At 45.0% G+C, this 25202-nt stretch overlaps 1 protein-coding gene across 12 annotated transcripts in view; it reads left to right on the top strand.

The window, feature by feature from the left end:
* Positions 1 to 25202, top strand: part of LOC125172019 (phospholipid-transporting ATPase IB) — a 647472-nt gene that overhangs the window by 462871 nt on the left and 159399 nt on the right. For 11 of the 12 annotated variants that reach the window (XM_047869466.1, XM_047869485.1, XM_047869458.1 and 8 more), the window contains 3 exons: positions 972 to 1033; positions 1457 to 1513; positions 2896 to 3003. In XM_047869466.1, the coding sequence (XP_047725422.1) occupies positions 972 to 1033; positions 1457 to 1513; positions 2896 to 3003 (227 nt within the window). Of the gene's footprint in view, positions 1 to 971; positions 1034 to 1456; positions 1514 to 2895; positions 3004 to 17795; positions 17861 to 25202 lie in introns of those variants that run through there. The other variant, XM_047869507.1, reaches the window with a different exon arrangement.

A 25202-nucleotide genomic window follows, 5' to 3' on the forward strand; every position in this document is an offset into this window, starting at 1 on the left:
CTGCCTATGATGCTACTCAACCATTTTGGTGTTTTAGGAAACTGAACAGATCTTGAATCTTTCACGAGAGTCAGATTCCTCAAAGCAGATGTGTAAATCAGCAAGCCCAAATATGTATGGCAGCCACTGGGCTGGAAATTTGAACACAAAAATCCCTATATACTTGGCCTGTAGGCCACAGATCTAAATTTGAGTATAGAAGGACATAAGAGGAGATTGGCAGTGGCATCCAAAGAAACCATTCCTGATGTTGAAACAGCCTTCAACCCCTCAGGATAATAACCAGACTTTTCACAGCAGGCAAGTTAGACAGTTCTATTAGAGTTCAGCCTCACTGATTGTTTTATCCATTGTGATAGTCATCCCCGAAAAGAAAAAAAGTGGAAAAGATTTTTAAAAAATTGAAGCTTCAAAACCCTCATTGTATTTTCTAGATGTCTCTCCTTGGATTGTTCACATTCGTCCAATTGATAGACTTCACGCGGTTGCATATGAGAACATGAGTAGTGAATTCTGAGTTCAGTAATCATGAATTGATTTGTATTCATGTAATTATCTTCCTTTATTGGCCTGTAATTCCAACTTAGCAGAAATTAAAAATGCAGAGTAAGAGAACACTCATAAAAAGTCTAATGCTGGCGTTCAAAAAGATAGACTATTATGTCCTTACTCTTCCCTGTGTTTAACCCAACAAAGGGACATTTTAATCTTTATAAAAATGTAAATGTCAGTGCAGTTCAAGTGTTTGGTTCAGTATGTTGGAAACCTGATTTTGTTTGCTTCATTTGGAGAAAATATCAGATGAAAAAACTCACCGTTAGAAGTAGGAGGCATTAGAATCACAGATGATGCAATTTTTGAAATTCCCTTACAATTTAATAAATGTTTCCAAAGTTCTGTTTTTGTGTTCTGAACAAGACAGATTGCAGTGCTCTTCCCCAGAAGTTAGTAATAACTTCTTTGTTTTTCAGATACTCCGTTGGCCAGTGGCCAGGCCACAGACTATTTATTTGTTGGAAATATCGTTTACACGGTAAGTTTATCTCTGTTTACGGAACCGGTCTTAAGTGGCATATGTGTGGGCTTGGCCTCTGAAAACCCTTTATATGAGACCTTCCTTCATGTTATTTGTTTCAGATCGTTAAACCACATAGTATAGATTCCTTAGAGTTCAAAATGGTTGTGAAATGCTTACCTCACTTTTTTAGTGGAGATTTGACAGAGTCGATTTCTGGACAGGTGACTAACAGATCACCCCATTCTTCAAATGGCACTTTCACATCTACCTGTGAAAAAGGCAACGCTGAGAAAGGTTATTTTCCCTAAATCTTTCCAAGCTAAGAAAAGCACAAAAGTAACTCCAGCTGCCTCTGGAGGGGAGGTTTGCGATTCTCCTGGAAAGTAAAAATAAGTCACCGAGGATAATACGTTTTCCCCAATTCCTTTGTTTTCACAGTATGTTGTTGTCACTGTGTGTCTGAAAGCTGGTTTGGAGACCACAGCTTGGACTAAAGTAAGTTTTCTCTGGAATTGTTTCTCTATCCTTATAGGTATTTTGATGGCATGCGATCTTTTTAAGCCTTGGGAAAACAATCAATATTTGGTTTGCTCATTTAAATTTTGCACGTAAAAATCGTCTTTTTATCTTTACCAGGGCAAATTTGCAACCCAAAGTTTTCTGATGACTCATTTGCTTGGCACTTAGTAACAGCTCTAAACTCTTAACAGTTTTCTCATGTCAAATATATATGCATGTTTTTAAAACAAAACAAATAAAGAAGATACAGAAGGACAAAAAGGAGAATTTTTAACCTCCTTCACTTTACCACCAAGAGACAGTTGGTATTAACACTTTTCTGGATAACATTACAGACTTTGTTCCATGTGTATTTTTAATAGGAGAACGCATTACAGAGCATATAGATAGTTTGGTGATCTTTTTTTCAGTTAAAAATATATCATGAACATTTTCCATACCTAAAAGTATACTTGCACAAAACCTTTCTTCATGATTAAAGAGTATTAAGTTTTATCGATATCCAACATTTAATCATTCCCCAACTTCAGACGTTTTGGTGACTTGCCACGTTTCAGGATGATAACCCGTGTTTCGTGTTTGTCTGTCACTGCTGTTTTCATAGGCTTCTGCTTCTGGGAAAGTGAGGGAGGAGGTTGGAGCTGGATGTGGAAGGAGGGAATCTATTAATAGACAATGGCAGTTAATCCAAATGAGAGGTGATGGTGGCTTGACCCGGGGTGCTACAGGAGGAGGTTGTGAGAAATGGCCAGATTCCAGATGTATTTTTTAAAAAAGCTAGCAGCCCTTGATGATGGATTATATCATGGGGTGCGGAAGAAAGGATGACATCGAGCATCGTCATATTAAGAGGACAGAGGAGAAAAAGCTAACAGCTCAGTAGGCACTTAAAGGATTGTTAAGGCGTAATATCCATCCCAGATTTGTAAAAAGGTCTTTGGAAAATGAAGAGAACGGCCGAAATCTCAATAAGTAAGAACATCTTGTTCTTTTTGTCCATTCAGTGCTTTCTTACTGGATTAACGAGGCCTGGCTTTATGTAGCTCCAAGTTGGAGCAGACGCTGGTGAGGACCAGCGGGGGGCCTACTAAAAGTACGGGATGGGTCTAGGAGAAGTTCAGCTGCGGCAGCAAAAGCACCTTGATCTTAGTTTGGGGCCACCGGTTACTTGAAATCATCGTTAAATATTCTGAGACAAGGCCATTAGAAGATGGAACTTTCCAATGACTAGTGATGGGTCAAAATGTTTCCCATAAGGAAGGGTGGCTTGGACACAGGGATTCTGCTGCAGGTGGGGTTCAGGTGGCTCTCCTGGGCCAGCGGACAAGCCCTGCCTGAGCGTGTGTTTCCTTTTGCAGTTCAGTCATCTGGCTGTCTGGGGAAGCATGCTGATCTGGCTGGTGTTTTTTGGCGTCTACTCAACCATCTGGCCCACCATTCCCATTGCTCCAGATATGAAAGGACAGGTCAGTGCTGCTAATTGCGAATGGGTTTTCCGTGTCCAATGTCCGATGGTGATGATGCTTTCCGTGTGTGGGCTTCTCCGGTCTCGTGACACTGATGAACTTCAGGAGAGGCTGGTATTGCCTGCTTCCATCAAAATTCAGAGGGAGGGAAATAAACCAGATCAGAGCACCTGGAAGAGGTGGTCTTGTCCACACCAACGGCATCTGAAATTTTAACTACTGTAAGTAGTCAGCTTAAATCCGCTGACCTACCTGGCGTGTCCTCATTTCCATAATGGAACGTGTGTTGATTACACACAGTTCTGATGTGTACAGGTAGTTTTTGGCCCTTGGAAAACTGGAGTTGTTTTGAGTCATTCACAATCCAATGATTATGCTGATGGTAGTTGTGAGGTTAAGTGTATTGTTATTCTCTGACTGATAGTCTCCTGTGCAAGATAAATCTAACACCTCTATGAACCAGATCATTAATTCACCAGAATATCTTCTTGTTCATCTCTTGAACTAGAGAGGCTGAGGTTGAAGACCTATACACTTGTTTGAATTGTTTTAATATTTTCTTTTCTTCTGTATTTGTCCGGTGTTTGAGATTGAGCCATCAACGGTGATGGATCTTAGAGTCCCATGGTATTGGCTCTTGAGAGGAGTTTGACAATCCTAGGTTCCAAACCACCCCAGGTTACAAATGAAGCCATGCAGGCCCTGACACTCCAGGATGACCCCATTTCGGGGTCTGCCCATAGCCAGAGCTGCCCAGAGACCCCCGGCAAGTGGCTGCCCCGGGCCCTGTGCTTTGGAGGCCTCCGTGATGGCTGTCCCTGGCTGGGTATGTTCCTCTTCGCAGGGTGAGGAGCCCATGGTACACAGAGCCAGAACCCCTATGTCTAGTCCCTTCCCTGGGTTCCTAGGACCCTGAGTTTCCTTCCCGAACAGCCACAAAAGCCAGCTTCCCAGGCCCGCCTGGCCCTCTTCCCAGATCCAGGCCAGTGTGAACACCCCTTGCCCCAAGGGGCAGCTAGGTGCCAGGTGCGTGCACTGGGCCAGCTGGGCGTTTGCATCTTTAGACCCACCCCCATGTGCATGAGGCATGGGATGAGAAGAGAAGGCCTGGGGGTCAGGGGTTTCCACTCGTGTCCCTGCACCAAGAATACATATTTTAGGGACAGGCCTGTCTGTGGCACAGCCAACTGCTGTCTTAGCCTCACTTACTCTGCCGAAATAAGCCGAAACTCCTGGGTCTACCCAACGCGAGATACATGTGCAGCGGCCGTGTCGTGTGAGATCATCCGGGGGTGGCATTGCTTGTCTTTTTTGCTTGGCGAATCAGTAGTCGGCGTCCCAGGGTGTCCGGGACCTCCCCTGAATGTGGGTGCTGAGCAGGGCAGAATGTGTTGTTCAGGAGTAGGCTTGTATGTCTCCTGATGCATCTTTGCCATCCGTAAGCAACGAGGCCAAACCTACCTCTTCCAAATCCGAGTGACAGAGGAAATTCCAGAAGATGGTGTGTAGCAAGACAAGCATCTCCCGGCAAAGATACTTTGTACATTTAAAGAAATCAGTTCTACTTTAAAGCAATGGGCTCCATCCCCAAAACAAACCAAGTGCCTAGAATATCCGCTTCACGTTCTCTTCCTTCTGGGCGAGGGCAGGTGTGGTCTCACGACTGTTTCTCTCGGGGAGTTTTTACGGTGCGGAGAACAGCTGATTGCTGAAGAGACTTTCTTAGAGAAAAGCGATGGCTGGCAGAATGGAATCCGTCCACGCGTGGCCGGCCAGCAAAAACTGCTAGTTTGGAAACCCCTCCCGGCATCTTCAACAAAGAGAAGCTCGCGTGAACCCCCTCTGTACGCATTTGTAGCCGCAACTCCAGTCCAAATGTGCACGAGCTAGTCTGGTTTCCAGCTCTCACTCCGATCAAGAGGTTACTTTCCACGTTCAGAGAGGCCACCTTTGCCGGGCAGACCCTAACAGGCCACATTTTCACTATCCAAGTTGCTTCCTGTGTGAAGCCTCGACTGAAATTTCTGTCGTTGAGGACCTTTCAACCACATTTAACCAGGTAGTCCTACCACCCCAAAGCAAAGAAACGATAATATCAAACCACATTTCACTTTGGCATACACATGGTTTTATTTTTCACGTATTCCCCGTCGTTCTAACTTTTTTGTTGGTTGGTTTGCGTGAGGCAGAGGAAGTCTTGAAATCCAACATGGCTGGCCGGGACTGAGGTTCTCGCTAGACGTTGAATGAGATGATTAACATAGTTTTCACGTCAAGGGATTTCTAAGTCAGTATTCTGCTGTCTGTGTTTAAAGAGCTGTTTATTATCTCTAGTCTTCGTCTGGGGGAGACCTCTTAGTGGGGACAGGTGTCAGAGAACAATGTCAACGCTCTTTCACCTGCTGTCTGCTGCCCAGTGGTTTGTTCATCCTTTGAACACTTTTGAAGAAGCCCTTGCACGGAGAGTGGCCAACACTAGCCTGAGGTCTCCCAAAGACCTCCTGCTGACTCCGAAGGGATTTCAGGCTATCGTAAAGAAAGATGGGAGCCGGGCTCAGGTACAGGCAGAAACAGGGCTCCTTAGGGTTACTGTCGAAAATGTGCCCAAGCCGTGGTCATCCCTTTGGTTCTAGGTTGGCATTATGGGCTCAGTGTTTGTGTCCCTAACCTCTGATTCACGTGGTAAAGCCCTAACCCCCAGTGTGATGGTATTTGGAGGTAGGGCCTTTGGGAAGTTATTAGGTCATCGAGGGGATTAGTGCCCATAGAAGAAGGGGCCAGAGAGCTAGCTCACTTGGTTTCTGCCACGTTGAAGCTGTGATGAAAAGTTAGATGTCTGCACCGGAAAGACCAGGCCGGCACCCTGATCTCAGACGTCCAGCCTCCAGAACCATGAGAAATAAATGTCTGGGGCTGATAAGCCACCCCCATCTATGGTATTTCCTTATAGTAGCCTGAGCTAAAGCCATTGGTGAGTGCTTAGGAGTGAGGGGTACTCTGGGAGAAGACTGTTGTTGTTGTTGCTGTTACATGTTTTTAGTGACTTGTAGAAACCTTTTTTTGTAGTTCCCAAAGCGGTAGGATTTTGGCAAATGAAGATGGTTCTTTTGAGCTTGGGAATTCAACTAGTGTAATGGCAAACGGCACTTCTCACTGAGGAGCCCAAGACAGATACCCCGCACAAAACATTCTGTCTATTCATAACATCCTAAACTGTTGAAAAGATGCATTGTTTCTGCTGGGGTTTCCTAACAGATTTAGTTCAATATTTCTTTCTTTGTCTCATCCATTATGTTTGGAGCTTTTCTCATGGCGGGGAGAAGGCAGGTTTTCCCTCGAGGGCAAAGGAGGAGAAGGCTCTAGATGAGAGTGATTTTCCACCGTCAAAGGGTCTTTATCTTCCCTCCAGTACCTCATGATATGGTACTCGAAACCCAGCCAGACAGTGAGCCAGGAAGTCTCAGTGGCAGTTTCTGAACTCAGAGAAGTCATCTGAAAATATGCAACATTTGTGGGATTTTTAAGGGACACCCTGTTGTTCTATTTTTCTAGGCCCATGCTAGATCGAAAGCGAATTAAAAACTCAAGTTGCGTCTATCCTGGTTACTACCAAAGTCCCCTACCAGGGAAAATATGTGCTGATGTTTTCCCATAGAGGACCGTATGTTTTTCTTTCTCCCAGTAGCATAACCATGGGTTACAGGCATCTCCATAATGGGTCCCCAAAGCCAGTGCTTGAAGGTGGCTTAGCCCAGAGTTGCCTGCTGAAGGGAGAGCTTTCAGTTAGAGAGAGGAAGACTTTATCTAAAACTGGATCGGGAAACATATTTACATTTTCTTCACATGTTTCTCAAGGCTTTTAACTTGGGGAGTATCTGAGGGGATATCATCTCATTTGACCTCTGTGTAAAAGTCAAGAGAGCTGCCCTAACTAGCTTTATAACCTTTGGTAAGTCCCTTAGTCCGAGTTAATTTCCTTATCGGCAAAGTCAGTGTAATATTGCACTAATTACCTCAGAGGCACATGCTACAGATATAACAAGAAAACCTGAGGGAGTTAGAAGACATGCCTGCTCTTTTTCCTGGAGTGACCAATTATTTTTGAACTTTTGTAAACAGAGATATTGTACACTTGGCTCCCAATTCTTTTGTCCAGAGGATTTTAACGTTTTATAGGTTCTAGGTGTGGTATTTATCCGTAAGTTCAGGTGACTACCTGCATCTGAATCATCTGGGTTGCCTGTTAGAAAACAACCTCCTCCCCACCCAGAAAATACGTTCTTCCAAGGCACGCGCGCATGCACACACACACACACACACACACACACACACACACACACAATTTCACAGTCCCTGGGTGTGTAGCCCCAACCTCTGAATTTTTTTTTTTTTTTAATTTTTTTTTTTCAACGTTTATTTATTTTTGGGACAGAGAGAGACAGAGCATGAACGGGGGAGGGGCAGAGAGAGAGGGAGACACAGAATCGGAAACAGGCTCCAGGCTCCGAGCCATCAGCCCAGAGCCCAACGCGGGGCTCGAACTCACGGACCGCGAGATCGTGACCTGGCTGAAGTCGGACACTTAACCGACTGAGCCACCCAGGCGCCCCCCAACCTCTGAATTTTAATAAACCTTCAAGCTATTCCTCCCTTTAATGTTTGAGAACCACTGCTCTAAGACACCTAAAATATTACTCCATCAGTGTTCGAGTCATGCAGGGTGTTACAGGGAGAAGATGGTATGTTTAAAATATTCACAAATGATTTATGTCTCATGGGCAGTGCTTATGTAAGACATGGCGGGCATCGCCAGTGACTGCTTTAAGGCAGCTAGCTTTCCAAATAGAGAATTATACCAGAGGACATTACATCGTTCACCATGGAAAAATATTCCTCATCAACTTTGGTGCTTTTCCTTTAATGTTCTTTTCATTGCTAGTAAAAGAGGAGAAAAAAACCTTTCACTTCAAAGCTTACAAACCGCTAACTCTATAGTGCCAAGCTCCAGGCTTCAGCCAGTTTCTGGCCTATGACAGGCTTTTTTTTTTTTAATCCTAAATACAGGAATGGGTTTACGTTTGAGTTTTATACACACACTCGTGCATACACAGTGCAAATACCAACGGACTAACAGTCTACAGAATGGAGGTATCATTGCTGACCATCGTTGGTCAAAGAGATCCACTACTCATCTTCCCTAACTGACTGCTTTCTCCTGGACTTGGCAACCTAGTAAGATCTCAGGCCCAGGTATTTTCCACACAGAATGTTAAAAGAGGGGTTTTTGTTTCCAATTGCCTCAGGGAGGCAAGCGAGGGAGAAGGGTAACAGCCCCATCGGCCACCACCTTTGCTCAGCTGGGGTTCTAGAACATCTCTGCAGGACAAAGGCCCACCCAAGGGCCAGGAGGGAACTTGTGCCCGGGTTAAGTTTCCTGACGTGGGACAATGTTGTTCACCCCCAGCATCCATCCTCCTCCACGCTTTCCTGAGGGGCCTGGTTCATAGGCACATACAAGGCCTTGTGCAAGAGGTCCAGCACCTTCGGGGACTCATTTTCCCCCCCTGACTCCTGGGGAGAGCTTGATCCCAGCCCCTGCTATCGTAAGTGATTCAGAAACCCTACAGGGGACACAGGAGACATTCGCTGGGTGCTTCTGCGAGAGAAGCATGTTTGCTCCCAGGAGAAATCCATCAAAGAGATGGCTTTCTCCTGTGCGTGATGTGGTTACTGCCGTGCCGGCCAGAGCTGTTCAACCATCAGGAGGGAAGCCCCTCCAGAATCCTGCTGCCACCATGAAAGATGTGATATAAAGACAGAAGACCACCAGAGTCTCTTGCATGAGTGTTGAGCCACCAAATGAAGCCAGTCTTGTAGTGCCCCCACCCTGCACCCATGTCCACTCTCCAAGGAGCACCTCATGCATGTGCCACCCATACTCTGTCAGTAGCAGGTGCATAGAAAAGGCACTTGACCCTCATGTCGGTGTTGGGACATTTCTTTTATAGTCACCAGTATGCAGTCAATCAAGGAAGTATGTGCTTTAAAAAAAAAAAAAAAACAGGGGCGCCTGGGTGGTGCAGTCGGTTAAGCGTCCGACTTCGGCTCAGGTCACGATCTCACGGTCCGTGAGTTCGAGCCCCGCGTTGGGCTCTGGGCTGATGGCTCAGAGCCTGGAGCCTGTTTCCGATTCTGTGTCTCCCTCTCTCTCTGCCCCTCCCCCGTTCATGCTCTGTCTCTCTCTGTCCCAAAAATAAATAAACGTTGAAAAAAAATTTTTTTTAAATAAAAAATTTAAAAAAAGACAGGCTTAAGGCTTAACATTGCATATTACGCCATATTCGAACTTGGGCGCTTGTAGATTTATTTAAAGATTTGGTAAAAAATTACTTTAATATCACAATCGTTAGTGTTTTAGGTAATTACATCCCAGAAACACCTAACATGAATACTGTAAAGCTTATTGGAATTCTCTTTAATATAGCAATATTGAATAGAGTAGGTTCTATTTTCCTCAAATAATGTTTATTTTAAAAGCCTGTGGCCCCGGCTTCTATGAGAAGGGGCCAGCCTCAGGAGGTAGAAAGTTCCATCAGTAGAGACTTGTCTCTTGGCTTGAAATAACCTTCTGGTATCTCCTTTGTGCAGTTTTCTTGTTTATTGAGATTGGCCAAATTATTTGTGGAAGTCCGATTTATATTTTGGCTTTTAAACTTGTACATTTTGGGGGCGCCTGGGTGGCTGAGTCGGTTAAGCGTCCAGCTCTTGATTTTGGCTCAGGTCATGATCTCCCGGTTCATGAGATGGAACCCCCATTAGCCTCTGTCTATGCTGACAGGGCGGGGCCTGCTTGGGATTCTCTCTCTCCCTCCCTCTCTCTCTGCCCCTTTCCTCTTCTCTCTCTCTCTCTCTCTCTCTCTCTCTCTCTCTCTCTCCAAATAAGTAAATAAACTTTTTAAAAAATATATAGTTTAAAAAAATAAAAATAAGCTTGTACACTTTGGGTGATAATAAGATTGACTTGCTCTGTTTCTGGATGACATTCTCTGAATACATAACAATGTGAACAAAACTAAGAAGGACTCCCAGGTCTCTCCAGTGTCTGTAACTCTCGTCATCCACGTCCAGGATGAGTTTGTCCTGCTTACAGGCTCCCCACACTAATCCCTGTTGGAGACAATCACTAGAACCGAAAAACATGAACCGAACTATAACCAAAGATTCTTCATTGATAATGAAGGGAAAAACAGACACAGTTGCTTGATTAGGGATACCAAGATGAGTTCTCCCAGGCCTATGAATATCTGGGCTCTGGGATGAGAAAATTCAGGCATCGGATAACAGTTCTGTCAGAACACGGATGGCCTTTGTAGATGTTACATGTCATGCCAAGTTGTTTTTGTTTGTCGTTCCCTGATGATCAAACAAGGGGGAGAGTATATTTTTCAAAATGTGGTAGCTCCTTAAAGCAATTTCAGATTCTTTCTATGGGCAGTAATGGGGCCAATGCCACTTGGCCTGGTTGCTTCTGTGCAGGGCCTGGTGGGATCCACAGAAACAGTCTGGGTTAAAGTGACCAGGGTCAAACCTCTCTCCTATTCAGTGCACATCCTAATGTTGAAAGTGGGATTTGAACTCAGTTAACCTAATGCCTAAGAAATACATAAAGTGAAGTCTACTGTTCATAACGCCTGTGACTGTTAATTCTGAGTCTCAGTTTCATCGGGTATGGGGAGTAGATGATATCTATCTCTGGAGCTAGTAGGTTGAGGAAGAGAAGGCATGTAAATAATAGTAGGTAATGTTACGGGGGTGGGGAAAATGGGTGATGGGCATTAAGGAGGACACTTGTTGGGATGAGCACTGGCTGTTGTTATGTAAGTGACACATCAAGGGAATCTACTTGTGAAGCCAAGACTACACTGTATGTTAGCTAACTTGCCAATAAAAAAAGGAAAGAAAAGAAAGTGCATCACTGGTTAGAAATATGGCACGGCCTCCAGGACTATTGCATAAGTGAGGGTTAAAAAGTGGGCAAATCCAGGGGCGCCTGGATGGCTCAGTCGGTTGAGCGTCCGACTTCAGTTCAGGTCATGGTCTTGCAGTTCATGAGTTCGAGCCCCGCGTTGGGCTCTGTGCTAACAAACAGCTCGGAGCCTGGAGCCTGCTTCGGATTCTGTGTCTCTCCACCCCACCCCACCCCACCCCCCTGCTCATTCTCTGCCTCTGTCTCTCAAAAATAAATGTTAAAAAAAAAATTTTTTTTAAGTGGGCAAATCCAGCAACTTAATGCCCAAAGGCATCCCAACTGGGCCTGAGTTCCTCTGGTTCTCTGCAGACCTACCAGAAGTCCTGCCCTGAACCTCTCAGCAAACCTTCCTCGCAAGGTCTTTGTCAGAGCGCTGCAAAATAGGTTGGGTGAACAGGTCGTACAACTGTACCAGCAGGCTAATAAATGTACGCTTGGCACACAAAAAAAAGTAGGTAACGTTATTGAGAACCTACTAAGTCTCAGACAAATGTGCATTCATACAAGTGTATGGTGCACACAAGCAGTTACATGGGGAGTCAAGCATTAGCTCACCTGATGATCTTCGAGCCGTAGGAGGGCACAGAGGCTTGGAAACAAAGCAGCAGCACCTCGTCAGTCTGGGGAGGGCAGTAGCTGAGACTCGGTGGCTATGGAGAGCACCTGGGGTGATTGATACTGGGTACAAGCCAGATGTCACCTAAGTGTCAGGCGAATCTCCTTGAAATCATGCTTTGATTAACTTGCATCGGAAGACGCTTACCCTGCAGTGTAGTCAAATTTTTAAAAGGTAACTGTAGAGTCAGAAGCAGTACACGTACCTTGTGTGCGAGCTGCACGCTTCTGCCCTTGAACCCCGGGAAAGTAGGTTTCAGACCATGTCTTTTTTTTTTTTTTTTTTTTTTTTTAGGTATGTCGTGGAAAGCCCTTTTTTTTTTAGTTCCTACTCCCCCACCCCCAACACCCCTCTTCTCTTTCTTTTGGCAGTTTATTTTATTTTGGCCTCTCGTTTCAAGGATGCTGTGTGCTAATTAGAGGCCAGGCGGCTTTGATTGTGAGTTATTTTTCTCCTCAGTGAAGGGTTTGTTGTGGTGTTGGCATTTGCCATTCATTCAGATGTTAATTTTTTTAAATATCTGTCAGCAAATTAAAGTACACATTACATGCTGATTTTGTTTGTTTGTAATATTTATACTCCGCGGTCACTGGGTATGTTTGATGTGGTTTTGAACTTTTCCTTTCTCCAAACATGTGGAAATGCGTATGCAGGGCGCTGGAGTTGAGACTCTACGCAGGAGTTTCCTTCTCTGACATCTGCAGAGAAAAACGGCCTTGACTGGTGACCACGGTGTGCAACTTGTGGCCCTCCCGCCCAGGGACATCCGTGTTCTTTAGGCTTGTTCTGTTTAAGAGGTGGAGAGCTGCCTGGGAGAGGCCAGCAGTGAAAGGGTTTGTGCAAGGAAAGACAAACCTCGCAAGAAAAGTTGGGTGAGACTAAAGAGAATCACAGCCTGCGATTAGGCCTCTGCCACGGCCGTCGTATTTTGTGTAAACAACGATACAAAGCTGCTGTTGACAGAATCCAAGAAGACCAAAATAGTGAAAGGATTTAAAGGAGGTGAGATCTTCAGTCACTCTTGTGCATCGTAAAATATTAGCACCCATCGAGGAAATTGTATGCTTCTGAAACCAAGATTAACCAGCTGTTAGAGTGTTTGGCATTCCTTTGGCTAAAGACAGGAAAAGAGAAATCTAGGGTTACTTGTATCTGTGCCTATCGTGCTCATTCATTCATGGGTTTTGTTTTCGTTTTAAAAAAAAAATTTTTTTTAATGTTTATTTTTGAGAGAGAAAGACAGAGCGCGAGAAGGGGAGGGGCAGAGAGAGAGGGAGACACAGAATCCAAAGCAGGCTCCAAGCCACCAGCACAGAGCCCGATGAGGGGCTCCAACCCACAGACTGTGAGATCATGACCTGAACCGAAGTCAGATGCTCAAGCGACGGAGCCCCCCAGCTGCCCCTGGTTTTGTTTTAGTTTTTTAATTGCTACAACCTGATTGTTATAAAGGCTAGAACCTGAAAGAAGGACATGTTTAAATGTGGAGATTTCTGAGTGCCAGTGAAGGCAAGCCCCGCCCACCCTTCTCAGCCTCAGCAAACAAGCCTGTTGCCTCCTGGGTGGAGGGCCATCTTGTCATCAGCCCTACATCTTTGTGGTCACAGCCCCTAAATCCCTTCCCCTCTTCCAGAACATGTATTTAGACAGTGCTGGTTCTGCCTCTGCTCCACATCTGGTTCTGAACTTGGCATCCAGAGCTAGTCAGCCAGGATGTCCATATCGCGGACCATGGTGACTGATTCAGGAATGGGCATGGGGACCTGCACCAGGCCACTTAGAGGCAGTTCAAGGATTTGTTTTTAATAGAAACTAACAGGGGAAGGAGAAGGCACTCTTGCTGCTGGTTTGTCATACGGGGATGATGTCAGCCTGGAGCTGCCAGTGGCCACTGTGGAGAGAGTGCCTGGCCGGGGATGAACCGAGCACAGAGGAGAAGCTGAACCAGGAAAGGACCGCTTTGAGTGCACTCCTGGATCCAGCTCTTCCTGAAGCTAGGGCCATCTCCAGACTTTCGGATACACATAAACCAGTATATTCCCATTTTTGCTTCAGACAATTCGAGTTGGATTTCTGTTACTTCTGAGAAGAGTCCTAATTAATGAAGAAATTGCTAAGTTGCAGACACAAAAGGGAAAAGTGACTGAGACAAGTTAAGATAGGACTCTCCTCTCCTTCTGGAAAATTGACAGGCATTGCTATGTTGTGGAAAAGCAGCTGGCCAACTTTTCCCACTGTGTCTCCAAATTGAGTGCCATGGGACACTGCCTACTTTTTGTAGCCACCCTCCCCTCCTTCCCCACCCAGAACAAGAAGACAGGCTTGGGTGGAACTGATCGTTTGCAACAGAGATGGAAGGACATGGAACATTTTCTGAGAGAGGCCTCTTGGAAGCCAATGATTCAAAATGTCTTAGAGTCTAATGGTCCTGAGCAGATCTGTCCAATAGAAATATGGGAGACACGTGTATAGCGTTCAGTCTTCTAGTGGCCCCATTCAAAAGGTAAAAGCAAACAGTTAAATTAGTTTTATTAATATACTTAGCCTAACTTGTGATCAACATTTAAAAAATTATTAATGAGATAACTTACGTTCTGTTTGTACTAAACCTTTGAAATCCAGTGTGTGTGTTAAACTTATCAGTACATCTTAAATCAGACCAGACCAACTAAGTGTTCAGTAGCCGCCTCTGGCCAGTGGTCACTGTGCTAGACAGCACAGCTCTTGACCAACAGAGATTCGGAAACCCAGATTCATTCTCCAAGGCTAAATATAGTTCAAGCAAGATTAAGAGATGAGGAAACCTAGCCCCAGATAAGCTTGGTCCTCTCCAGGTCCCTCCCCTGCATCCAGGGTGTGGACGGACGACCTGACTTTAATTTCAGTCCCTTGTACTTAAAAAGATCTTGACTCTTCCACAAGGCTTTCCCTAAAAAATAAAATCTGGACCAACTGAGCTGTTAATCTATGTTTATTAATTGCCTTAAGCAGAGTTTTTGAAGCACGGTTTATAAAGTGTGGGTCTGATTTTAAGTAGTTGGCTAATACCCCAGACATTTCCTCCTGAATGTGGGAGGGAAGAGGTCAGGATCCAGGACTTGGGTCACATTTATGTCCTGCTGCAACCAGCTGAGCAATAGTCACCCATGCCACCAAAAATAAATTAGATCTGTTCCTAACAAATGGTTAATTTGTTCAATAAGTGGCAATTTCTGAGTAGGATTATTATGTCATTTCTGAGATTATGGGAACCCTTTTGTCCTTTTTTTCCCTCTAGAGTCCCAGGCGCCTTTCTCCATCATGATGCTTAATCCAAGCCTTCTATCATTTTTACCTCCTAAATGTCTTTTATAAATATGTATCTTCCTCCATCCAGCTCTGGTCCTGTCCCGTTAGTTGATGGTGTAGCATTTTTTGCCTGGGCTGTTGCAGTAGCCTCCTGATTAGCTAATGAGCATCCAGTCTGCCTGGATCCATTGCTCTACTGTAGTCAAAATAGTCTTTCAAAACAAATCTGATGTAGTTGTCCCCCTGGCTTCCCATTGCCCTCAGGATAAAGTTCCAGGTCATTTACCTGGTCCCTTGGGCACCATGAAGCCCTGACCCCACTCCTGTGATCTCGTCCCTCACTCCTCACCCCCCCACACACACTGGTCTTCTCTTGCTTTCTGGAGTGCCCTGCTTTGTACTCTCACAGTGCATTTGCACCTACTGCCCTCACTTCCTGAATGGCCTGGTCTCCGCCTTCCGCCTAGCTAATGCTTACCTAGTTTTCAGACCTCACGTGAGTCATGACTTCCTGAGGGTGCCTTCTCTTGCACCCCTGACCAGGTTACATCCTCCTAATACAGGTGCCCTTAACATGACTCTCCTTTGTTGTACTTACCACGATTAAAAATTTACGTTTGTATACGAGATAATACCTTAAACCCGTTAGGATGACCGCTACTTAAAAAAAAATAACCAGTATTATGAAACTATAGAAAAATGAAATCCTTGTGCACTGTTGGTGGGAGTGTAAAATGGCGTATCACTGTAGAAAGTGGTATGGAGGTTCCTCAAAAATTTACACACAGAATTACCATACGATCCAGCAATTCCACTTTTGGGCATATACCCAAAAGAATTGAAAGCAGGATCTTTTTTTTTTTTTAATTTGAGAGAGACAAAGAGTGCACAAGCATGAGAGAGGCAGAAGGAGAGAGAGAGAGAGAGAGGGAAAATCTTAAGCAGGTTCCATCCATACTCCGCATAGAGCCTGATGCAGGGCTCGATCCCACAACCCTGGGATCATGACCTGAGCTGAAATCAAGAGTCAGATGCTCAAGCGACTGAGCCACCCAGGCATCCCAAAAGCAGGATCTTGAAGAGATATTTACACACCCTTGTTCATAGCAGTAGTATTCACAAGAGCCAAGAAAGAGAAACCATCCAAATGTCTGCAGGCAGGTGAATGGATAACCAAAAGATGATCTGTACATACTAAGGAATATTATGCAGCCTTTAAAAAGAAAGAAATCCTGTCACGTGCTGTAATATAGATAGATAGATAGATAGATAGATAGATAGATAGATAGATAGAAAAATAGATATAGATATAGATGAGCCTTGACATTATGCTGAGTGAAATAAGCCAGACCCAAAAGGACTAATACACTGATTCCATTTATATGAAGTACCTAGAGAAGTCGAATTTATAGAGACACAAGGTAGAATGGTGGTGGCCAGGGCCTGGGGGGACAGGGGAATGAGGGGTGAGTAACACTCCTCAACTAGCTACATCCCCAAAAATGGCTAGGCTGCTAAGTTTTGTGACGTGTTTTTTACCACAATTTAAAAAAATGCTTTTGAAGTACATTTATGTGATTTCATAGTTTATGTCCGTTTCTTCCTCAAAACTGTAAACTGTGTGAGGAAAGTGAATTCTCTTCAGTATGTCCTTGGACTTCTCTACCCTCTTTTCTAGCATTCAGTAAATATTTAAATGCGTGAATTAGTACAATGAAATTAAATACCTCTCCCGTAGAGTTGAGGGATGGATTTGGCTTTGTGTGATAGGTTCTTAGTCTCTGTTTGCTGAATGGATGACCCAAGTGGATACCAAATACTTGAACATTTGGAAATAGTCTAGCTCTGCACACGATAAGTGGTTGATAGCTTAACGAATTCAGCAATGTTCTCAAGTGTGCTAAGAGCCAGTAACACAAGCCGTGCATTTTTCCCACCCAAAGAATGATTTCCAGTTGAAAGATTTTTAGAACATTTCCAGTTAAAATCATACTCGGACCATTTTGGCTACATGGGTGCTATCTGGGATATAATATTTGTTGACCCTGGTATTTGCAAATATTTGGTATTTATAAGGTTAAATTACTTCATGGGAAGGGGCGCTGGGGTGGCTCACCGACTGAGCATCTGACTCTTGATTTCGGCTCAGGTCATGATCCCAGGGTTGTGGCATCGAGCCCTGCATCAGGTTCCACGCTAAGCCTGGAGCCTGCTTAAGATTCTCTCTCTCTCTCCCTCTGCCCCTCTCACCCACGCACACACTCCTTGTCTCTCTCCGTCTCTAAAAAAGGAAGAAATTCAGAAGTGTCTCTTTTGGAACTGATAGTAAAGGAAAGGCAAAAATGGAATAAAAATGAATTCTTGAGTATGTAATTTGAGGAAGTGCTAAGCTAATCAATATCCAGTGGTCTTATTATGGGAGATGAAACTGATGAAGACAGTGAGTGCATCTAGCAGAAATGCAAGTTCTCTAACCCACTACATCCTCGGATGGCATTCTCATTATTCCATTGAAAGGACTGATATATTTGGAGTAATAAATGCCAGCACACAGTTGGAAGAAGAGGTTTTGATTTTTTTTTTGAAAAGTCAAGGTTAGGTAGAGTTTAGGTAGCAGCTGGCCTCTGATAAATCTGGGATGATTTCATGGAAGAAAGCGACCTTCTCTGGGGGGCACTGGTCCTCCGTCAGATGGTGGGGCATTCCAGGTTTATGGATTGCCTTAGAAGAGAGATTTAAAGCGTGGGTACATCTGGCACCAAGAGCCGAATTAGGGCACAGGATTTTTGTGTCAAGTAAAGCGATAACCACAAGAAAAGAAAAGGTTTACGATTTGAAACTCGTCTGTCTTCCACACAGCATCGTAATTAAGGGAAAGAAAAGCAGTAAGGAAAGTGATTCTACATCCGGTAAAACCAGAAGCGGCTGGGGGCAAAAAGAGAACGAGGGGAGGAAAAGTGATTGATAACGGGGAGCATCAGAAGTCTTCATGTGACGGGGAAGGCCAGGTGGGTAAGGGAACCCGGGAGGAGCGGGTTTTATCATTTCACCAAAGGAAATTGCAGGGCTGTGGAGAAATTTTCCTAGATGTGGCATTAAGAAAGAAACAAATTGACCGTGAATAAAGGTCCTGTAACGCAGTAGGTCAGAGTTTTACCTCTTTGTGATTAATGTGGGAAAAGTAATTCTTAGAAACAAAAGGAAATAGAGGACAGACGAGTGTTATTTTGTGTTAACCTATCTGACTGCTAGCTCATTTAAAATGAACCAAAAAAAAAAGCCCTGGTCAATGTTATAAAACACACACACACACACACACACACACACACACACACACACACACACTGAATTTTCTTACCATTCAAAGAGAATTGCATTAGGGTATTATAGTAGTTTGCTATAATAACTTGTTGATCTATATGAGACTTTTAAAATCTGAGATGACTGTGATTTTAGAAAACGGCTTATGATGTCAAAATAGTTTACAGGAAATATAAAATCAAGCCATTTATAGATAACTAGCAAAATTGTCTCCTTGGGGATTTGTTCCTTTTGTTAAAAGAAAAAATAATCCTGTGTTTGTGATGGCTCACATGTAGTGGACTGACTTAGTGAAGATAGTATTCTCATACACAGCATGAAAGTGAATTCTGTTCAAGCCTTTTTGAAGTTCTTCTGACACAGGTCTTAGTGAGAGATGCTATTTTAGGGCCATTTTATCTCAAAAACAACCTTTTTCTTTCAAAGAAATGGAATTAGTCCTTCATTCCTCAGTATCATTTATGTACCTGCAGTACTGGGTAGTTGTCATTCTAGAAAATTGGAGTTTGGGTCCTGGTGGTCTCCAGGGCCCGCCTCTTCACCCTCTGATCTCCTGGGACGGTGAAGGGAGCGTCCGCAGCTCAAAACTCCAGACATTGAACATCTAATAGAGTGACGTGTTTGAATCTGTATTTCTGAACACTCCATATCATTTTGCTTTCAGATTCATAGAGATGTCTCCATTAGTTCTGTATATATTTTGCCTTCCTTAAAGCGAGTTCTTGACTGTTTGTCTCCTTCTGATGTTCTCTCATTTCCACCCCCTGCTCTTCCCTTTCTCCTAACCCGAGTCCTCTGTCAGTAGGTAGTTACCTTTTCTCCTGTTCCTAGAGCAACTCTCTTTGCAAAGTTTTGTCCACTGCTATAATGGCATGGGTTTACATTGTAGTTTGTTGATCACAGCTTGCCAAGAGGGCCCTCCCACACTCTTCACTACCGAAACTACTATCTCTGTGAATTCTGAAGCCATTTTACAAGCCCCTCGTCCCTTCAGACATGGCTTGGGAAATCGTTTTATGCATTAAGGGCTCATGAGGACATTACTCATTACATGCAATTGCTAACAAAGGGAAGCATGCTCCTTTCCCAGTGGCTTCCTAACAGAGCCTGCCCTATACCCAAAAAGACAACCCTCAAAGCCTGAAATACATGTCAGTCTTAGAAGATCGCCTAAGAAAATATTCGGTGAATAGACTGTAAGCAAAAGGCTGATAGCTGAACCACTCACTTGCACGCCACATTGGAGAAAAACAGTTTTGCAGTTCTTCCCTTGTGATGGAAAGCTTCTTTTTCTTTTTTAATGTTTGTTTAATTTTGAGAGAGAGAGAGAGAGAGAGACAGAGCGTGAGTGGGGGAGGAGCAGAGAGAGAGGGAGACACAGGATCTGAAGTAGGTTGCAGGCTCTGAGCTGTCAGCACAGAGCCCGACGCGGGGCTCGAACTCACGAGCCATGAGATCATGAGATCATGACCTGAGCCAAAGTCGGTTGCTCAACTGACTGAGCCACCCAGGGGCCCCAAAAAGCTTCTTGAGGACAGCCCACTTCTTGGCAGGTAGAAGACACTTCAGTAAGTGCGGAAGGAACAGATGACTGAGGTAGGAGGGAAGGGCTAGAATATAACCCAAATGAGTTGCCCCCCCCCCCATCATCACTAATCAGGCTCCCTCAGATGTGCTGGGTTACTTGTTAGTTGTTGTTCAATTTGCATCAACATTAAAGAATAATGTTATAAGATGGTACGAACCCTATGGTGAATCTAAATAATTTTGACCAGTTCTGTGTCATCCACATGCTTGGCCTCTAGAACCTTCTCTGTCTTTCTCTGGCTCTCGTGTGTTCCCTCATGCGCCCCGTCCAGGGGTGTCTTCACCCTCTGCAGTCACACAGGCTTAAACCTTTAGCCTACTTCCCCCTGCCCCCCCATCACCAGAGCTGCCCCCCCACCATTAATTTTCACCTGTGCCGCTGGGCTTGTGTTACGGCCTTTAGAGCACTGTACCCCCGGCCTCACGGAAGATAGTCTATGTTATTTGCCCCAAGAGGGCCCACACGGTCTGCACACATATTTGGTCTACAGGGAATGTTGGAGTGGCAGGAGAGGGGAGAGACCCTTTGGCCTTGACGACAAGATTTTAAATAAACTCAAAGAATCAGGACTCTGGATATTGTCTTTGGTTGTGGCTTATTTCCATGAGAAAAAGAATCTTAAAACTTCAACTCTTGGTCCCTGCTAGTGTCTCTTTCTTAGAAATTATTCAGTGAACACCCAGGAAAATATCTCTAGTGGTGGCAGTAAATGAAGTCTGACGGAGAGCAGGTTTTTCTATCAGCCATTAGCCTTGACCTTGCCCATTTGGGGCTATATACCCCAACATGCCCAACTTGTTTTGTTGTTGTTGTTGTTTTAAATTATACCGGTCAGGGTCCTTGGGTGCAGTGAACAGAAGAAAAGAAAACTAGCTTTGACTTAAGAAACAGAAAAGGAATACGTGGAAGGAAATGATACAGCCACAGAATGCAGGGAAAGGCTTAAGAACCAGGCTCAGAAAGCTGGTAGAACTCGTGGAGGCCACCCTGGGCCATGTGGTCAGGATGCGACCCTACACTGTGACCGTTAGCTGTGTGCCTCTGCTGGTGACGGACTTTGAACTCTCCCTCTGCAGATACTCCTTGAGGTACCCGAAGCGCAGGCAGGAGCATCTGACGGCTTCCTGCCTTGCACCAGCCTTTTCCTTTCCGTGATGGTTTTTCTAGCAGGTTTATTATCAGCTGACCCAAACGTGTTTTGTAACGGTCCTGGCAGTGCCCACGGTCTCCTACAAACAACAGGAAGGGAAAGCCTCTTTTCCACGAGGCTTCCATTTGGGGAAGGAGTGAGGATCCTAGACCTTTTCTGGAACAGCTTCTCTCGAGGAGACGACAAATTTGCCTAACTTACCAGACAATTGGAGTACGTTCGGGAAGTCCAGTCACACCATATGATACTCAGTAATGAGCAGAGACAAAGCAAGAGTCTTCCCTGTAAGAAAACTTAAAGAACAGCTTGGGGAAAAGCAGGCTTCAGCTGAGTAGGCTTAGATGCGTCGGTGGGGACGGAGGTGGTCTCCCTCACAGAAGCAGTGGGGTGAGGAACCGTCTATGGCATGAACTGTTTTGGGCAGAGGGACTGTGATGGGTAATCAGGTCTCAGATAACCCTAAAACCAGAAATTAATGATGTGCGGATAATCACCTGTAACTTGCCATCATCTATAGCAATTCAAGTAACAGTTTTCCTCTTCCTTGTGTGTCAAAAAGACCCAGGAGCTGATCCCTGGAGGGTTGCCTCTTGGCACACCGGCTTCGTGTGAAATAGCTAAACGTCCCATCAGCTGAAAAATGTGTAATTTCATTGTTTTCTCAGGATACCGTCAAGGCAGGGGCAACCAAGAAAGAGGAGAGAAAAAAACGTGATTAGCATTATTTTGTCGTAATTCGGCTTGAGCGAATTAGTTACCGAAACCAGGGGAAGTTGCTATCCCATTTGTAATCCCGACGGTGAGGCTCTAAGTGGTAATGGAAAGTTTCAGATGAACTTTGGTTTTGCAGCAGAATTTCGGCATTGTGAGGCTCTTTCTGGAATACACTCAGATGAATTCACGTAAATCTGCTGGAAGAACCTTTACAGCAAGGAAAGAGTATTGAGAAGCTACCCTTTTTCCTCTCCCGGGAGATACTATTTGTCGTTACAAGTTATTTACCCCTAGATGGAAAACACAACCTCATCTATCCCTGCATGCCCCTAAAAGCTATTCAGCAGAAGTTAATCTTTTCAATAGAAGCAGCCAACTTTTCTAGCAAAGGAATTTGCAGTCTTTGTGGTTTGGGTAAAAAGGTGGTTCATTTTACTGGTTTCTTGGTGAAAAATGTTTCATGATAAATTCAATCTTTCCTCAAAAAAAAAAAAAAAATCCCCAAATCTACTTTTCTGTGCAAAATTCAACATGAAAGCCTTTCTCTATTGAAGCAGCCGAATGTGGAGTTGTGTGGACCCGGGCAAACAGTTTTGGGTCCAAGGTTAAGGATATTTATTGCCAGAGGTATTATGTGTTCGTATCCAGGAAGAACAAAATCTAGTTCATCGACAGTGGTTTTCAAATGCATTCATTTACTTTCTTTTGTTTTAGGGGGAATGTTTTTCTCCTTCTCCTTTTAATCCTTTTCCACACACTTGGTAGAATTTGGGAGGATTTCTGCCAGGGATAACTAGCAAAGGTATACAATGTGCGAATACACAGGAGATCTGCTGGTTTCATTGCACAGACTTCAGAGAAAGTTCCTTACACTCTGACTTTGGCATAGCATGCAGGAAATTCCTCGTTGGTCTGCCCGATGCAATAAACAGCCCTCCTGCATCTAACCACATCCACGCTGAAAGTTTCTTAGGTGGGGTTACTTTTGCTTTTTGTGTAAAAGTTAAGGGTCCCAGGATTCCAATTCCACACTTTCTTTAGCTCCTCGGTTTGGAGTTTGTGTAAGGACTGTGTTTAGGAGTTAATGGGACTTGTGGTTGGTCTTACTCTAGTGTTTTCTTTGTGCACACGGGAAGGGTCGACAAGGTAAACAGATCCCCTGTGGGGATGCTTTCGGTAAACCTTCCATTCCATCAGACTGATCAAAAACATCAGAAGTTTGCATTTGCTTTTCGATGACTCATTGAGGACGTGGCTTATTATATTCAGTGCCGGTGAGTCCTTCAGTAACCCTGCTACTCCAAGGGTGGCCCCCGGCCAGGTGGCCTCAGGATCACCAGAGGGAGGGCTTGTTCAAATGCTGAATCTCAGGCCCCAACGCAGAGCTGTTAGACTGGACTCTGCATTTTAACCAGAGCCCCACACGGTTCATAGGACATTAAAGGTGGAGAAGTCCCGAGTCCTGTCCATGCTAGTCGAGTGCCTGAGTCCGTTCCAGTAAGATCTCCGTGGGAGGGTGTGAGGGAGAAAACAGGCTGGCCAGCGGGGCAGAGGAAGGAGAGCCCGGGAGGACATCGCCTGAGTTAAATTATGCTCATTAATTCAATTTGCGGCAGGAATGTGTGTAAATAAACGCGGGCCGCTGCAGAAGTTCTGTTTCCTGCAGGGCTTAGGCAGGAATGCAGGGGCCAGTGGCCGTGAAAACCTGAGTGGAGATCAGTCAGCCCTGCAGCCACGAGACAATGACAGTAAAGAGGGCATTAGCTTTATCGTGTTAGGGAGGTTTTAAATGCAGGGTTTAGTGCCAAACCAAGTGGAACAGGAGAGGCTGTGCTACTAGCATAGATAAAATCTTAATTATTTGGAAAGATTAAGCTCGCTTGGCTGTTCCGTCCTCCTTTTTGAAATCAGTGCAGGTCAGATTTCCAAAGGGGCTAAGTGAAAAGGACAGCGCCACAGTCCTACGCAGCCTGTCAGCGTTTCACGTGCGCATTTTCCCTGCAAAACTGAGTCCGTGGAAAACAGGGAAGAGAAAATGGAGTTCTCCAGGTTAAGAGCAGCTCCTGCCTACCATAAACCTGTAAGATGTTTATGGGCTTGATTTTTGGCACTTCGTGTTCAGGAACGGTTTGGGGGGGCGGGGGCTGAGCAATCATCTCTGGTTAATATTTATTAAACCCCATGGGGCACGCTGGGCAAAGATGCCTGCCTAACCATTAAAAGATGGCCTGCACGCTGTCATTTTCAGGAGCTCATTGAATGTTATTTATGCCAAAGAGACATCTGCTTTCCAGCTTAAAAATTAGCCACAAGTCCCTCGTCCCTACTCACGGATGGGATGATCTAGAGGAGAGTCCTGTCCTTTAATTTTATCTAGAGATGCTTTCCTGAATGCCTCTGTGCTTAGGCCGATGCTAATGATGATAAGAATAGCTCACCAAGTGCCGGGCGCTTTACTGAGTGCGTTAGTGTTTAATCTTTAGTGCCGTTCCTATCTGATGGACATGAAACCGAGTCCTGGTAAAGTTAAGGAACCTACCCATGGCCACGTGGTCGGGAGGGGGCCCGGCATTTGACATCAGGCTGCCTCGGGGGGGCCCCTAACCGCAGCCGTTCACCCCTCAATACACAGCAGCCCCATCTCTTTCAACTGTGCCCTGAGTGCTGTGCGCCTTCTCTGTCTCTTAGGAGCCCTCCGCATCATTTTGTCGTGAAAAAAACATTTTTCTCTTTATTATTGCGCACTGGTGTGTACCCAAGTCTTTCACCCACTGGATTGTTAGAAATTTGAGAGAAGGGGGGCACCTGGGTGGCTCGGTCAGTGACGCATCTCTCAAAAAACAAATAAACATCACGAGTACTTTTAAAGAAAGAAAAGAAATCCTAGAGAAGAGACTGGCATAGACGAGGCCCTCGGTGAACAGTAATTCGTTCCTCCTGAATGCTGACAGGCCAGTGACTTCAGTCCTGAGCCTCGCCCTGGTTCTACAGGAGAACTTACAGGTGATTGCCTTTCCCAACACCGAGTGGCATTCTGGGGAAGCACGGAGAACCCTTGCCTCTCGGCTGTATCCCTTCCTCTTTAAAAGGCTAGAAAAGTCCTCTCCTATACGCCACTGCAGGTAAACCTGGAGACCACTTCTTGGTACCCACGTGGGACTCCCATTAACGCGGACGCAGCCCGCGTGCGTCAAGGGGACACAGAAAAATCCTGCAGATCGTTGAGGCCTTGACTGACAGTCTTGTTGGCCGCTCAGGGCTCGATTTAAACTCCGGCAGAGAGTGACAGGAAGCAAAGCGAGTTTTCACTCCTAGTTATTTCCTCGCTTGTGTATACACTGGCCTGTCCCTCGGGGGCGCAGAAGGGGCAGAGGCAAGAAAGATGAGAAATCGAGCTCCTGGGGCCCGTCCCTCTAGGCCACCCTCGGTATTCTAACGTCCACACCATCGGGCCAAGCCTGGTTAATAAAAGGACCTTGGGCGTCCCGCTCCT

This window comes from Prionailurus viverrinus, chromosome A1 (genome assembly GCF_022837055.1).
Source record: "Prionailurus viverrinus isolate Anna chromosome A1, UM_Priviv_1.0, whole genome shotgun sequence".
Taxonomy (NCBI): Eukaryota; Metazoa; Chordata; class Mammalia; order Carnivora; family Felidae; genus Prionailurus; species Prionailurus viverrinus.